General features: G+C 47.7%; 5 protein-coding genes across 5 annotated transcripts; 3 read left to right on the plus strand and 2 right to left on the minus strand.

Moving 5' to 3' along the window:
* Window positions 1-523: 523 nt before the first annotated feature.
* Window positions 524-733, plus strand: N7455_012631 (uncharacterized protein; the record flags this gene model as incomplete). The annotated part of the gene is made up of 1 exon (XM_040952746.2): window positions 524-733. One exon carries the CDS (start codon window positions 524-526, stop codon window positions 731-733), a length of 210 nt encoding a protein of 69 aa, XP_040816885.2.
* A 1,825-nt stretch (window positions 734-2,558) lies between these two features.
* Window positions 2,559-4,256, minus strand: N7455_012632 (uncharacterized protein; the record flags this gene model as incomplete). The annotated part of the gene is made up of 3 exons (XM_040952585.2): window positions 2,559-3,733; window positions 3,793-4,127; window positions 4,174-4,256. 3 exons carry the CDS (start codon window positions 4,254-4,256, stop codon window positions 2,559-2,561), a joined length of 1,593 nt encoding a protein of 530 aa, XP_040816990.2.
* A 2,159-nt stretch (window positions 4,257-6,415) lies between these two features.
* On the plus strand, window positions 6,416-7,099 carry N7455_012633 (uncharacterized protein; the record flags this gene model as incomplete). Its single annotated transcript, XM_040952679.1, has 2 exons — window positions 6,416-6,704; window positions 6,783-7,099. The coding sequence occupies 2 exons, from the start codon at window positions 6,416-6,418 to the stop codon at window positions 7,097-7,099; spliced, it is 606 nt and encodes a 201-aa protein (XP_040817062.1).
* Window positions 7,100-10,946: 3,847 nt separating this feature from the next.
* N7455_012634 (tryptophan synthase) lies at window positions 10,947-12,485 on the plus strand (the record flags this gene model as incomplete). The annotated part of the gene is made up of 1 exon (XM_040952578.2): window positions 10,947-12,485. One exon carries the CDS (start codon window positions 10,947-10,949, stop codon window positions 12,483-12,485), a length of 1,539 nt encoding a protein of 512 aa, XP_040816858.2.
* A 517-nt stretch (window positions 12,486-13,002) lies between these two features.
* N7455_012635 (guanine nucleotide exchange factor SDO1) lies at window positions 13,003-14,068 on the minus strand (the record flags this gene model as incomplete). Its single annotated transcript, XM_040952515.2, has 2 exons — window positions 13,003-13,943; window positions 14,002-14,068. 2 exons carry the CDS (start codon window positions 14,066-14,068, stop codon window positions 13,003-13,005), a joined length of 1,008 nt encoding a protein of 335 aa, XP_040816982.1.
* Between the last annotated feature and the right edge of the window lie 63 nt (window positions 14,069-14,131).

A 14,131-nucleotide genomic window follows, 5' to 3' on the forward strand; every position in this document is an offset into this window, starting at 1 on the left:
TTCACTCTTTAGACAGATTATCTCCAGTGTGCTGTATTTATGCCTGATTTGTCAGGTTCATTGCCTATAATATCAAATCACCAAAGCGCCTTTTGCTTTGCTTGAAGATTTCCCTAAACTTCGCATCTTATGCAATTTTCGGCATAACTTCGGAATTAGCGCTCAACTTGAAACTGCCAAGCGCTATCATCGCTTCGTGAAACTGACTATGGGCCTTGTCAACCCCGATGCCAGATTATGATATGTATAAAATTCGACGAATGTAGTATTGGAATGCTACTTTCCTTTCCATCCTACTCTCGTTTTCCTATGCCCTGGCGGTAGTTGTCTTCCTGACAATCAACATTCTTTTATTATCATTATTATTATTCTACAAGATGAAGAACCTTTCACTGTTCTCCTAGTAGCCCTGGCGGCTATCCCCAATGTGTCCGCTCATTATTTTTTCCCTCATTTCATCGCCAATGGCAACTTCACAGGATACTACGAGTATGTCCGCGAAGACACTCAGAACCATATGCCCATGAAGGGCCAGTACTCAAGCAACGACTTCCGCTGCAACACCGGCTCCCAAGACTTTGCCAGCAAGACGGGTGTCTATAAAGTCAAAGCGGGCAACGAAATTGGTTTCGGCACGGACTTCAATGCCCTCATTCAACACCCAGGTCCTCTCCAGGTCTACATGTCCAAGGCCACTGGTGACGTTCGCGACTACGATGGATCGGGTGACTAGTTCAAAATCTACGAGCTTGGTCCTGAAAAGTTCTCCAGCGATGGAATCACCTGGGGTGCGACCGATGCTGGAAATTTCACTTTCATGCTCCCCAAGGAGGGAAACTTCAGGGTGATAGGCAGTTATGGCTGCCACTTTCTATCTAAATCATTATAAAGCATATAGCAACATGTAGGAGCACATTCTTGTAAAGCTTCTATCTTGATTGTTTTTGTCTCATACACATAAGACCATTTCTCCTCAGTAGCAAAACTCGCACAAGATGGGTAAACAGCTTATACATACTACATACATAGTTATATAGTGTGATGTGGTAGAACTGGGTTGTGCCTTCCTACGTACACGCCTTCGCCTCCAACCTCATCCGCCCCGGTCTTTCTTTCCTCCTTTCTCCTTTCTTCCTTTCGTCCACACGCGCACACCCATACAAAACCCCGTCTCCCTAGAAACGCAGAATGGCCTGGGCGCGAGAATCCAGATTCAATTAAATCGACTCTCAGAAAGTTCGCTGGCACAAACGGGCCATTCCATTTTGGAGGGGTTGGCTATCAAGCTATAATACCTAGGTGTTTGGAAACAAACCCCCTAAGGAAGGCGAGGAGGCCAAGATTCAACGTCACACAATTTCCTCGAAGTTGGTCGAACCAGATGTCTTCAGGGTCAAACTAAAGCGACGGGCAACCTCTCTCAAAAAGGACGGTTGACTATTCACGATCATTCTCGCCGGTAAGTCACGATAACTTTATAGGAGCTATTGTGACAACTAATACAGGGTTGTTTAGTTATTAATACCCCGGTTCCGTTCCTAAGGAGAAGTAACGGGGAATCTTCAAATTGCTCGAGGCGAGGAACCAAAATGCTACAATGTTCCTGCTAAAGGTATGTTTCTTACGTCTAGCATTAGCAGATTTTCCAATCTAACGATTGCATAGAGCAACATCTGGGCCAACTACCGTCAACCTGACAACCAACTATACGACCCCCAGCTCCGAATTCCACGGTCATGGTAAACGGAGCATCTGGTAGGGTCGATTTGGCACTGTCAGAAGCATTCGACGACAGGGCTAATGATTTCTATAACAAAAGACATTTTGCGACAGCCTCTACCAAAAGAACGATTAAAAGGTACTGAACGCAACGACTCTGCAAGACCAGAATCATTTTGTCGAAGCAAACAAGGCCACTTTGTGGCATAAACCCGTCACGGAGCTAGCCAATCGGTTACATGGCTTGCATGAGATTAGTGACTCTCTCCATCGGGGTAATAGGACATAACCCGGTGTGCTTGATGTCGTCTTGTCTCGGTTTTTTTGTCTTTCATTGGTTGCAACCCATCATGGGGGGGGGGGGGGGGGGAAGGAAGGTGGTGAAATCCGGGTCTGCAAGAGTCGACCACCTCTGGACGACGAGGACCTGGAGTGCAGGAAAACGATACAAAAATGCTGATTCGCCGGGAAAAGGTAGATAGACAATCGAGTTATTATTATTGCATACCATGTTCATCTGGAGCTACGCATTGACGCCTGAGTAGCGGTGTACATCAGACATGTCCGAACCCAACAAGTCTGAAATGATCCAATAATACCAACTCCTTGATTATATATTACAAGGCTCCAGAACACAAATAATAAGCACTATAATTCTGATTCTGATATATAATTTGAACTGGTGTATCATCAAAGCCTGACAAAAGAAAGAAAGAAAAAACAAAGCCCCAGGCAACCTTTGGTAGCCAACAAGCCCCCACACCCCCCCAACATCCCCAACTAGCGTACAGCGCATATCATACACCGGCTCTCTCACTCCCCACAGCGAATTAATTTACTCATTTGAACTTGCGCTTCAACCAGGACATAAACCCGCCCTTCTTCTTCTCGGCCTGCTCTGCTAAGGGCTCAGATGTCTTCTGCGTCTCTGGCTGAGCCTTGGCAGCTTCCTCCTTGACGGGCTCGGCCTTGGGTGCCTCAGCCTTGGGTGCCTCAGCCTTAGGCAGGGGCTCTTCGCCACGCTTCAGGGCAGCTTCGGGCTTCTTGGGCTCAGCCTCCTTGGCGACGACTGTGGCGGCGGCCGGGGGAGCAGCTTTATCGCCCTTGGAAGAGAGAATGGCAGCGTTCGCGGCGGCGATCGCAACGGGAGAGGAGGTAGACTTGCCGGCGCCAGTCTGAGCAGGGGTGCTCTTGGGGATGGACTCGACAGGGATCTTCTCCTCTACGGCCTTAGGGGCCTCAGCGACCACGGGAGTCTCGGCGACCTTCTTCTCCTGGGCAACCTTAGGTGCCTCAGCAACCACAGGAGCCTCTGCGACCTTCTCCTCGGCAACCTTGGGTGTCTCAACAGCCTTAGGTGCCTCGACCTTCTCCTCTACGGCCTTGGGTGCCTCAGCGACCACAGGGGTCTCGGCGACCTTCTCCTCAACAACCTTAGGTGTCTCAGTAACCACAGGAGTCTCAGCAACCACAGGAGTCTCAGCAACCACAGGAGTCTCAGCAACCACAGGAGTCTCAGCAACCACAGGAGTCTCAGCAACCACAGGAGTCTCAGCAACCACAGGAGTCTCAGCAACCACAGGAGTCTCGACGACCTTCTCCTCAACAGCCTTGGGTGCCTCGGCGACCACAGGAGTCTCGACAGCCTTAGGTTCCTCAGCCTGAACAGGCACGGGCTCAGGGGTGGTGAACGCAGCAGTGGAAGCGGGTCCAGCACCGGCCAATGTCTCAATGGTCTTCTTGTCCTCCGCCACGCTAGCGCCAATCGCCTCCTCATCGGTCTTGGGCATCTTGTGGGGCTTCAGGTTCTCTTCATTGTTGAAGATGGGGTTCTCATATGGGCGCTTGGGGTGGGCAGCATCGGTCTCGACGGGGGCGGCGATAGGCACGGGCGCAACGACAGCCGGGACGTCGGTCGATTCGGCGGTCTTGGGGCGCTCAGCCAATGTCTCAGAAACGCCGGTCGTGGCGATCGAGGGAACGGGCTCCTTGGTGGTCGTCTCCGGGAGGATAGCTGCAGGTTTCCAGGTTAGTTGAGAATCTTTGTCGCATTTTGACTAACACGCGTCATACCAGTGCCTGCGGCAGCGCCACCTTCCAATTCGCCGAGTTGGCCGGCCTTGGAGGCCTGCGCCTTCTCCACGGCTTCTTCCACTGTTCCCTTGTTCTCTGTCGCGAGAGCCTCCTCGGCCTTCACAGCCTCCTCGGTCTCCACTTCCTTTGTCTCCGCCACAGCTGGGATCTCAGTTGCGGGGGCCTCGGTCGCGGGGGTGGGCTCAAGCGCCTTGCTAGGCTCAGCGACGGTCTCGGTAGGCTGTGTCGCAGCCTCGGGTGCCTCTGTCTGTTCGACAGCTTCAGTCTGACCTTCGGTTTGGTTGGTCTCGTCGACGGTTTCGTGATCGGGTTCACTGGACAATTAGATGGTGATGTGGCATGTTGAATTTTTCAGCTTACATCACGTCCTTGACGTTGTCTACCACAGCAGCAGCGACGGGCTTGCTGCCCTTCTTGTTCTTCTTTCCTCCTTTCTTGGCCATGGTTGCGATTAAAGTGATTCTGCGCTGGTCAGAAGATGAAAGATGGAGAGAGATAAGTCGACTTACGATAGTAGTGAAGTGTAGGAAGGAAGAAGTCAAGTAAGGGATGACGCGGTATGTTCTCGTCTCTAGGGTTCTTTGGATCCGTGGTGAGGACAGTTCTGGAACACAAAGTATCACAAAATTTAATCTCTTTTTTTCTTTTTTTCTTTTTTTTTATTACTTCTCTTCTTTATTTTCAACTTCTATCCGGCTATTATTAGATTCAAATGCATTCAAATTTCTATTCAAATATCAAAGACTCGAATTCGTTCTGTCTTTCTCTTTTTTTGTCGTATTTACTGTACATTCCTCCGCATGCGATGTCTCTTTCATAGTTCCCTGGTCGTGTGAGCTTGGGCCAGCCCTAATGTCTGCATCGGGTAAATAGGGTTGTGCCTGCACAACTAGGGGCCGTCCAGGGGCAATAAGTAGGGTGATCAGGGCCAAGGGGGCTCAAGGATGATCTGGGGAAGGGTGCAAAGCCTAACACAGTATATTCCATGCCCAAGTGACTCAGGGACTGGACATTCTTGGAGAAAAGGGCCCTGGGGCAACATGGCCATTACATCATTGCTGAAACAGTCCACGGGTATAACATGGGTGATCACAATCAAAGACAAAAATAGTACATATATAATCATAAAATAGTAAAAATAATAAAATGAGTACAAAGTGGAATGCAAGATCCATGGCTTTTGAAAGAACCTCCAATAGAGTCAGAAATGGTCCCCCCACCAGGTGTACTTGTACGATCTATTGCGTGGCAGTGGGTTGAGGCGTTATTACATGCATATCCAATATAGGAATCTCAAATAATGCCAACTCAGTCTTTGATCATAAACTATGAGGTCATCAATATAATATTTGCACTGTACATCTACCACATTAAAAAATAAGAAAATAAATATACAAAACAGGACTCTATCTAGTAAACAGATAGAAAAAGAAAAAAAAGAAGTGACCGACGCAGGGATCGAACCTGCAATCTCTTGATTCGTAGTCAAGCGCCTTGCCATTGGGCCAGCCGGCCTTGTTATTGTGAAAAATTGTGACCAGATGTGCATTATCAACCAAAATGACCCTCCACGGACAGGCAAACGCGGCAAAAGCGTGCCGAGTGGAGGCAAGCGGGGCAATTGGGGCAAGCCCAGTTCCACTCCGATTCCGGTTTATTCCCGTCGGTTGGCTGGGACATTTGAACACGTTGGTATCCATGTCGACACATTTCATGACAATAATTCATGACAATTCGGTGATCTTTCGTGACACATCGCTTTTATAATGATGTAACCGTGAGGCTGACCGAGTTTCTGGAAGCCTTCGCTGCAGTAACTTGTACGCCACTGACATCTCGGATGATCAATTGTTCTATTATACTTGGTTTTATGACACACAGCCAATATGCAGGATTCTGTTGGTTACCACTATCTGTGAGGTACTCCAAATCACCTTGGAAGTGTAGTAACAGTGACATTGCCATTTCTTGGCCCAGACTCGGCCGGTTCTCGGGTTACTTTTCTCGGGAATTAAATTTATCGGGGTTGCCGATATACAAAGGCATTCAATGTTGAATCGATAACTAACTACGGAGTAGTTAATAGTTGTATACAAAGTAGAGAATAATTGAAGTTCAACATCAGATAGAAAAAACTAGCAAAATAAGATGATACTATCGACTCCGTACTTGGTATTACTCGCACAGACAGTGGATTCCCAGTTGAAGACACCATTTTGCCCCCAATACCCTCACCGGATATGGACCGGAGACGCTTCTGGGGAACCCGGACATCCATCCCACCTTGGCTTATCTCTCTCTCTCTTTTGCCGTCGCATCCACCCTTCATCGACTATAATTCCCGCATTTCCCCCCCATTCTCCTCTTTTTTTGGATTCCTTCTTTCCTGTAATTTTCCTTCTCTCTCTATATATCATAGAATGATTACATTGTTCCTGAATCCAAAACCCCGCTATTCGTGCTTGCACACCCACCGCGTCCGTTCCCAATTCGGGAGTGGTATGCACTGAGGCATTTTCCCAGGAACCGCCCGCATTGATCTCTGAACTTCTTGAATTTGAATCTTGAATATCCCAGTTCACAATTCTTTTTTTTCTCCAATATGACGTTCCGCGAGAAGGTCAAGCGGGTGTTCCGCTCCCCCAAAAAAGAGGGAAAGCCCAAGATCGAATATTATAGACGACACGAGTGTCCCCCTTCGAAATTTCGTGGTCCTTTCGATCGTGCCCACCAGAAGAGCCTAGCCGCTTGGTCCTTCCAGGGTGCTACGGTCGAACGAACGCGTTCATTTGAAATCTCCGTCTCGCCCTGCGCCACGTATGAGGGTTCCGACGGTTACTCCGGCCCATCCGATTCTGACAACTCAGTGTCTCCGGATGATGTCGATCCAGGTACGCATTCCCAGCCCTAATCGAAATCCTCAACCCTATCCAAGAAAATTAATTCTAACGTCGTTTTTTTCTCGATAGCCGCCCCCCATTCAGAGGCCCCTGCTGAATCATCGCCACGCGGCCCCGACTCCGGCTCTCAGTCCTCCACCGTCGTCGACCCCGCCAGTTATAATGGCTCAATGATGACCCTAATAAACGAGGGCTCTATCTACGAGATCCCAGAGGATTCAAAGGACCCCAAGTTCTTCCTCAAGGAGTCCATCCGCTACTCTTCACCCCTCGTCCACGCCATCTCGCCCGCTATGACCCCGTGCGTTATGTCCGCCCGAAAGGATCTCCCTTTCGCCCCCGAGGATCTCGCCCGCGCCTTGATCGCCGTTCAGGTCTGCGCTTGAGTCATATCATCCCTGATATCCAACCTACTTTCTTCACATCCAGGAAATTGTTCCTTTTTTTCGAACCACCCCTTCCATTCCTCGAGACTCGATGTCTTTTATTTATTCAACCCTTTTTTTGGCTCCTTTACCACGGTCGGACATCATCCTCTCGATATCATTTTGAGTATTGATGTCCACCGTCCCTGAACTCTCATTGCGAACCGAGTCGCTCCCCGCTAGATGCCGAGGACTTCCGGTCAGCCATGGTCTTTCCCTCACATTTGTCATGCATTTGCATCTAAGCGTATACCCGTTAAGGATTTTGCTGTTTGTTTTATTTTTTTATTTTTTTGCTGGGGTCCGTTGGTTTTGCTTTGATTTTAAACCATCCACCCCTGGCCTCGTGAGCCATTGCTCTTATCACGATATACACGTTGCGAATGTCTTAGATGGTCTAGAGAAAAATAAACCGTTGCTTCCGATAACCTTGTGGGTCTTGGACTTAAACTATAAACTCCAAATTGCATTAAATCTAAAAAGGTACAACGCACGATCTATATAGATCGCTCTAGATCCCAAGTCTTCTAGTTGTTCTCGAAGAACCTTGGAATCTCCCCCGCTATAGCCAAGCTTTCTTCCCCCGCGCCAAGATCGCACATCGCTCTATTCCGGTAATGATTCGTATGATCAGCTCGTTTACCACCAATAGGCTTTTTCTGTGAGCATAGTGTCTGTGCAAATACCAAATGGGGTGGTCCTTGTCGCATTAGGGTTAGATCAATTTGTCGCGAGGTTGTTGTGAGGCTGTTTTGGTGTTGACTTGATATTGATCTGGGCTACGGGTACTTATACTGCATAGTGCATATGCATTCAAATGAGACTAACCAAGTCCAAATTAACAGTTAGAGAACAAATACACCTTCATACAATGCCTTATTCGTCGCCCTATACGTGTCGACCCCGGATCACCAAAACCGGGTAATGGGGTCGGGGAGCGGGGCGACCCGTTCACGGATTTCGAGGTTTGTCTGCGCTGAAAGCAGACATGAACAAGGTTTCCAGGTTGCTAATTGGCTTCTACTCTTATATTAAGTTCATAGGGCTGGGGAGATGTAACTTAATCAAGAACGTCATGACCAAAAGCATCAATAATTTGGGGTAAAACTTTCCGACTCTACACGTCACAAAGAGTAATCTTGTTCGTGGTTTTATGGCATTTTCAGGTTTCTTTGCACCTCGTTGCAAGGCAGAAGCAACTTACTCGTTCTGCTTTTCAATGCTACCTACCTACGTAGTCGAGTTGTCAAATTACATCATCTTCTACCATGCATAAAGGTGGGATATGGTTCTTTGAGGCAGAAATCGGGATTTCCCAAAGCAGGATAGAACAAAAGAGCTCTGTCTATCTGTCTATCATTCAAAATGCTCAAATAAACGATCAATCTTTGGGCATCAACTCTATCGCTTGGTGTAATCGTTATAATTATGCTCATCAGACATCGCCACTTATAAGCTCTCAGGTAAGTGAAGAAAAATTTCCCTCAAAGGTAGTCTTTACAAGCTAATTACAGCCCACTTAGGTATGAGTTTTGCTTGCTAACCCATAACAACCTAAAGGCCATTGATGGTAGTAGACCCCGTCTAGTAAATCCTTTTCCCGGATTGGATTACAAGAGATGATGGTGTTTACTTTTGTCATCAATAAGGATACCTTGGTATCGGTTTTCTCTATTCATTTAGTTTCTCCCTATACTGCAGTATGAATACAAAGGGTACATACCCATGAGCTCCATCCACTCTATTTCAGATCTCTCTTTTGCCCAGGTTAGAAAAAGCAATCAGGGACGAAATCAAGGGTCCACTCTTGCAGCCACATGTGTGTGGATGGTGATGTCTACGTCTTAGCCTAGTAATTCTACATGATATTTATTTAATGGTTTGAATGCTTGCCTCAGTGAGGGGGTTCCCTCCTTGACCAAATGCTTTCCTCCTCTAGAATGCAAATGCAGAGGTGTATATATTCATCGAGCTTATTTCTCATGCCGAGTCCTGAAGCGATGACAGTCTGTGGCTCTAAAATAATGTCTTCTAGTGCCCAGCAATGGAACTTTTAATACATCACCCTGTTCAATAAGTAAATTATGTAAAATTCTGAGTTTGCATTCGCAGTTTAGGTAATATATATTCGCATCCTGATCCCCATTTCGACCACAAAAATTCCACAACCTCAATTTTGGTTAATATATACTTTACTAGCTCTAATATTTTGTTATAAAATTGTCATCCATTGAAAGAAAGTAAAAGAAACTCATTAACTGTTTAGGTGAGTGCCCATTGGTAGAAAGATGTCGCCATTAAATTCATCACATGATTAGCTTCGCCCTAGGTCAATTTAGATGATTACTTACATGAGCACCATAGAGTACAAGTGAACCCTGGAGAGCTAGTTCCGTTTGGTAAATTATTTAGACAATTGATGAGCGTATACCAAACGTGCTGTTATGATGATACGCAGGAAAGAAAATGCAATGTCCAACGATAAAACTGTTAGCCGGCGGATTGCATTTTTTTTAATTATTATTGAGAATTAGCATTTTCCCCAATGATTTCCGAAGTACTAGTTGAGAACGTAGAGTTTGACGTTGAAAGAAACCTAGCAGAATGTGTACTTGAATGAAGGATGTGGCTGAAAGAGATCCTTGAAGGAATACGACCCATAGGCCAATTGAGGGCATAGTACGGAGTAGCATCCCATCAATGGAAAGAAAAAACATGATCTGTTAAAATTATACCCCTAAACTAGATAGTATGTAACATGTCTCATTTTTGGGATAAAGTAATGATCATTGTACTCCGAAAAAGCCGAGTCGTTTGGAAAGACACAGCAACGGTAACACGTGGAACGGGACCTGGAATGAATCACGTCGTGAATTTGAATTTGGCCTGAGATAAGGCTCGCTTTGTGAAACACCAACAAGACTATTCTGAGAGTGCGCATGGTGTAACACAGCATATATGGGATTCTGCCTTGAGAGGCCCCAGGCCCCAATTTCATTGATAATCAATGTTATCGGCTTTGGTGCCAAAAGGAGCTGGGTCCCTGCAAAGTTGCACGCTTAAATTACGATGTGGAATCTGATCATACTAGATTGGGTTTAAGCACATTGGCGCTGGGGCTTGAGTTCCACTGCTGTCACCGCTGCGGTTCATTGCATCTACAAGTATTTCGCTTATTTGGAATGATTGAACTACCCCATACGTCGTATGGAGTATTCTAACCTGTTCCTAATGGCAAGGTTTTCAGAAAGGAGTTCGATGAGTAGGTAGTTATTGACCTCAGAAGTCTAACTCATCATTACATGCTTTTTCTGTCAGTACAGTCTTGTACATAGTTCCATGATGTATAAAATTGAAGTGAGTCTTACTAATTGCTACATAGATATTCTGTAAGAATAGAATCAGTTGTTTTTACACTCAGCTGTATATACTTGTACTTGTTTACGGCCCCTACGTAACGTCACAATACCGGCCATATACTTCAAAATGTACTCCACTTGCAATTGAAAGAAGAAGAGCCAGTCAGATAACATACCTCAGTAGTTAGCCAAGAAAGGCAATCCGACTAGATCGAACTTTCCCTTCAATTGGCCTGAGCTGAAAGATGCCGACGTGCTCCAAGGCAGGTACGTCCACACTGTACTTAATGCTCCTCTCGCCCTCTAGGACCATGCCCTAACTTCTATTACATGGAATATTCCATCTTCAAATTCATTCTCTTTGTTTTCTGTGGCTCTTTATGATTTGTTTGTCAATCACTACATCGAAACAGCAATCCAACTTCTACTTTCATCCAATAAAACACATCATGCTTCGTTCTCTGCGCCGTTTTCTTTGCTTTTCCTCTTCCAAATCATGTGAACCCACTGATCCCACAACACATGGCACAGAAAAGGTGGAATATGCCATTCGCTTGAGACCCGATGGCAGAACGGTTGCTCAAGCACGAGTTGCGAGCCCCTGCCTCGAGGGGCTTGGTAGCGTACAGTCCAGAACCCCTTCAGTTTCCCCCTCTAGCTGTGATAGCAGCACACAAACCGAGTCGACAAATGCCTCAGATAGCGAAACCAGAGCAACGACAATATCAACCGTCATTGGAAACACTTCCACGCCCCCCGAGTCACCTGCCAAGCCCACATCCACATCAAGATTGAACACAATCACACCGTATACCCCCATCCTGCAGGTAGATGGCAGTCTGCGGGCCCCGCAGGTCACATTCGATGGCTACGGTTCCTATGGTGGCCGGTTCGCACCTGAATCTATAATGGGATTCCTATACGAGCTGACATCATTCTTCGAGGCCACCGTCTCAGACCCTTCATTCTGGGAAGAATATGCCACGTTCCAGCGTGCCCGTGCAACACCACTGCACATGGCTGGGAAGTTAACCAGCCTGGCAGGAGGGGCTACCATCTGGCTGAAGCGCGAGGACAAAAATGAATACGGCAGCCACAAGACCCGCAACATCATCGGCCAGCTCCTGCTAGCTCGCCGGATGGGCCGCTCTGAGATCGTCACAGATTGCGCCTCGGCCAAACATGGCAAGTTCACCGCTGCAATGTGCGCACGTCTGGGATTGCGTTGCGTGGTCGTCATTGGTGCAGATGACGCTAGTGCCCAGGAGCAGGACGTGCTCGAGATCAAGTCGCTCGGCGCTAAGGTCTTGACAGCTCGAACCCCCTCCGGCATGGGTAGTCTACGCGCTGCTATCACAGAAGCACTGCGCTATGCGGTCTGCAATCACGAATCTGCGTACTACCTCATGGGTAGCCCGGTGGGTCCCAGTCCACTGCCGACCCTGGCTCGCACGTTCCAAGCCCTTCTAGGCGAGGAGGTCGCAGCCCAAATGCACGAGGCAGTAGGTCGCCAGCCGGATGCCCTCGTCACCGCCGTTGGTAGTGGCAGTGGTGCAATTGGTCTCTTCAGACCGTTCCTTCATGATTCATCTATTCGTCTGGTTGGAGTGGAAGCCGCGAAGGCGGCTGCCCTGACAGATGGTGGAATTGGGGTACTGCAAGGTGCTCGTACTCTCCTGCTCCAAAATCACGATGGCCAGATCCTTGACTCGGATTCAATTTCACCAGACATGAACTTGTCTACTGTGGGCCCCGAGGTCGCCCATTGGAAGGACTCTGGCCGGATTGAAATTTCCACGGCTACCGACACGGTTGCCCTGGACGGATTTAGAAACCTTCAACACCACGAGGGGATCTTGCCTGGTCTTGACTCGAGTCACGCGGTAGCCAAGACACTCGATCTTGCTAAAGAACTTGGCCCGGGTAAGAATGTGGTTTTAATGGTGACTGGATGTGATCATATTGGCGTACCTGGGTTGGACGTCTGAGTTGCTCCAGGGGCACAAACCAAAGATATGATTGCTTTGCTCTTTTTTTATTGGGAATACCCAAACCTCTCTCATTTGTGGCGTTAAGTTTCTTGCTTTCATTTGTCTATATCCTAGTCTTACTGTATCATATCTTTAGTTGCCTTCTTGTTGCGAGTCAATGATATGCCCCGAGGCTATTAGACTTGAAAATCCTTGGGTTTTCCCAAGGCTGCAAAGACACTCTCCTATCTTGAGTGGCTTTGTTTTTACGAGCTGATGGCTGATGCCATGTATGTTTTCCTTCCCTGCAGGGTGTCTTCTCTGCTTGCCTGTCATTCATCTTTGCTTTTTCCATGAGAATAGACTTTCTTCACCCCTACGTTGTAGGGAATTCCCATCAATGAGACAGACTGAGTCGTGGCATGTCAAAATCCAGTATATTTCAAGATTCATTTTTACTTTTTGTCATCAGTCATATCGGTATATCGGTATATCATGTACAGCAAAGCCCCGTAGAGAAATCAAACGTCATAATTCAATCCTCATGTGTGACCGACATGTCCAGAACCTCAACCCGCCCTCTTCCGCGGGTCTCATTGCTCACCAGTTCATTCAATCCCTTGAACGCGCCGGGCTCAGCAAAACCAACTATCTCCCATTCATCCCCACCAACGACTTCTTGCGATTCAACCGATTCGATAAAAGCCATGATTTTGTCCTTGACAGTGCTCGGGGCCTTGGGTGCAGCTTCCACATCAGACTGACCAGCCTCAACGTCTGAATCGTCCTTCTTAGACTTCTTCGATCCCTTATTCCCCTTCTTGTTGTTCTTTGAGCCACCGGATGGGGCTTCCTTCTCCTTATTCGACGCAGCACCCGGGGCAGCCTTGACAGACTGCTTAAGCAGGGACACTGGACATGTCACACGAAGACGCATGCGAGCCCGCATAACAGGGATCGGCTGCCAAGCGATAAGAGCCTTCATGGCATCCAACGCTTGACTCTTCGCCGAGCGGTTCGCTGAAACTCCCGTCCAGAGCGGCTTCTTCGGCTGAGAATCTTCGCCTTCTCCATTCGTTTCTCCGCTCGCTTGTGTCTGTTGTTGTCCGCTGGCCGAGGTCAGTTGATCCAATGCCTTGTGGATCATTCCAGATGTATACACGCGCTTCGTTGAGGGGTCGACTAGTCGCCCTGACACGATATCCAGTACTTCCTTCTCCACTCGCTCGAGGATGTCTTTGCGCTCACGCTCGCCGACTTGCACTTCGCCTTTGCGGAGGATCTCTTGGAGGATTTCCTCGCGCGGGGTACCGGTTCCGAAGGCTTTTGCTAGTTCTGCTGATGGGGCGGTTTGTGCTTTGGAGACGGAGAGGAAGACGGTTGGGACTTGGAGGACATTGTCGAGGTCTTTTTCGGCGCCGGATCGGTATTCGAGCAGTTTGTTCTTGTAACAGGCGAGTTCAAAGCGCTTCTTGCCTGGATAGAGATAAAATGTTAGAAAAGTCAAAGCAATATAGATAAGACAGAAGTGTACCCTTCTTTAGTCGGACAACTGAGACGTTGGTGAATTTGATCTGGTTGGAGGGTTGGTTGATAGGCATTTTGGGTGTTTGAAGCCGCTGAGGGCTGGTTGCTTCAGTGGGGGAAAAACAGACACCAGAAAA

The sequence above is a fragment of the Penicillium solitum genome (genome assembly GCF_028829755.1).
Source record: "Penicillium solitum strain IBT 25940 chromosome Unknown utg000009l_segment0_segment0, whole genome shotgun sequence".
Classification (NCBI taxonomy): domain Eukaryota; kingdom Fungi; phylum Ascomycota; class Eurotiomycetes; order Eurotiales; family Aspergillaceae; genus Penicillium; species Penicillium solitum.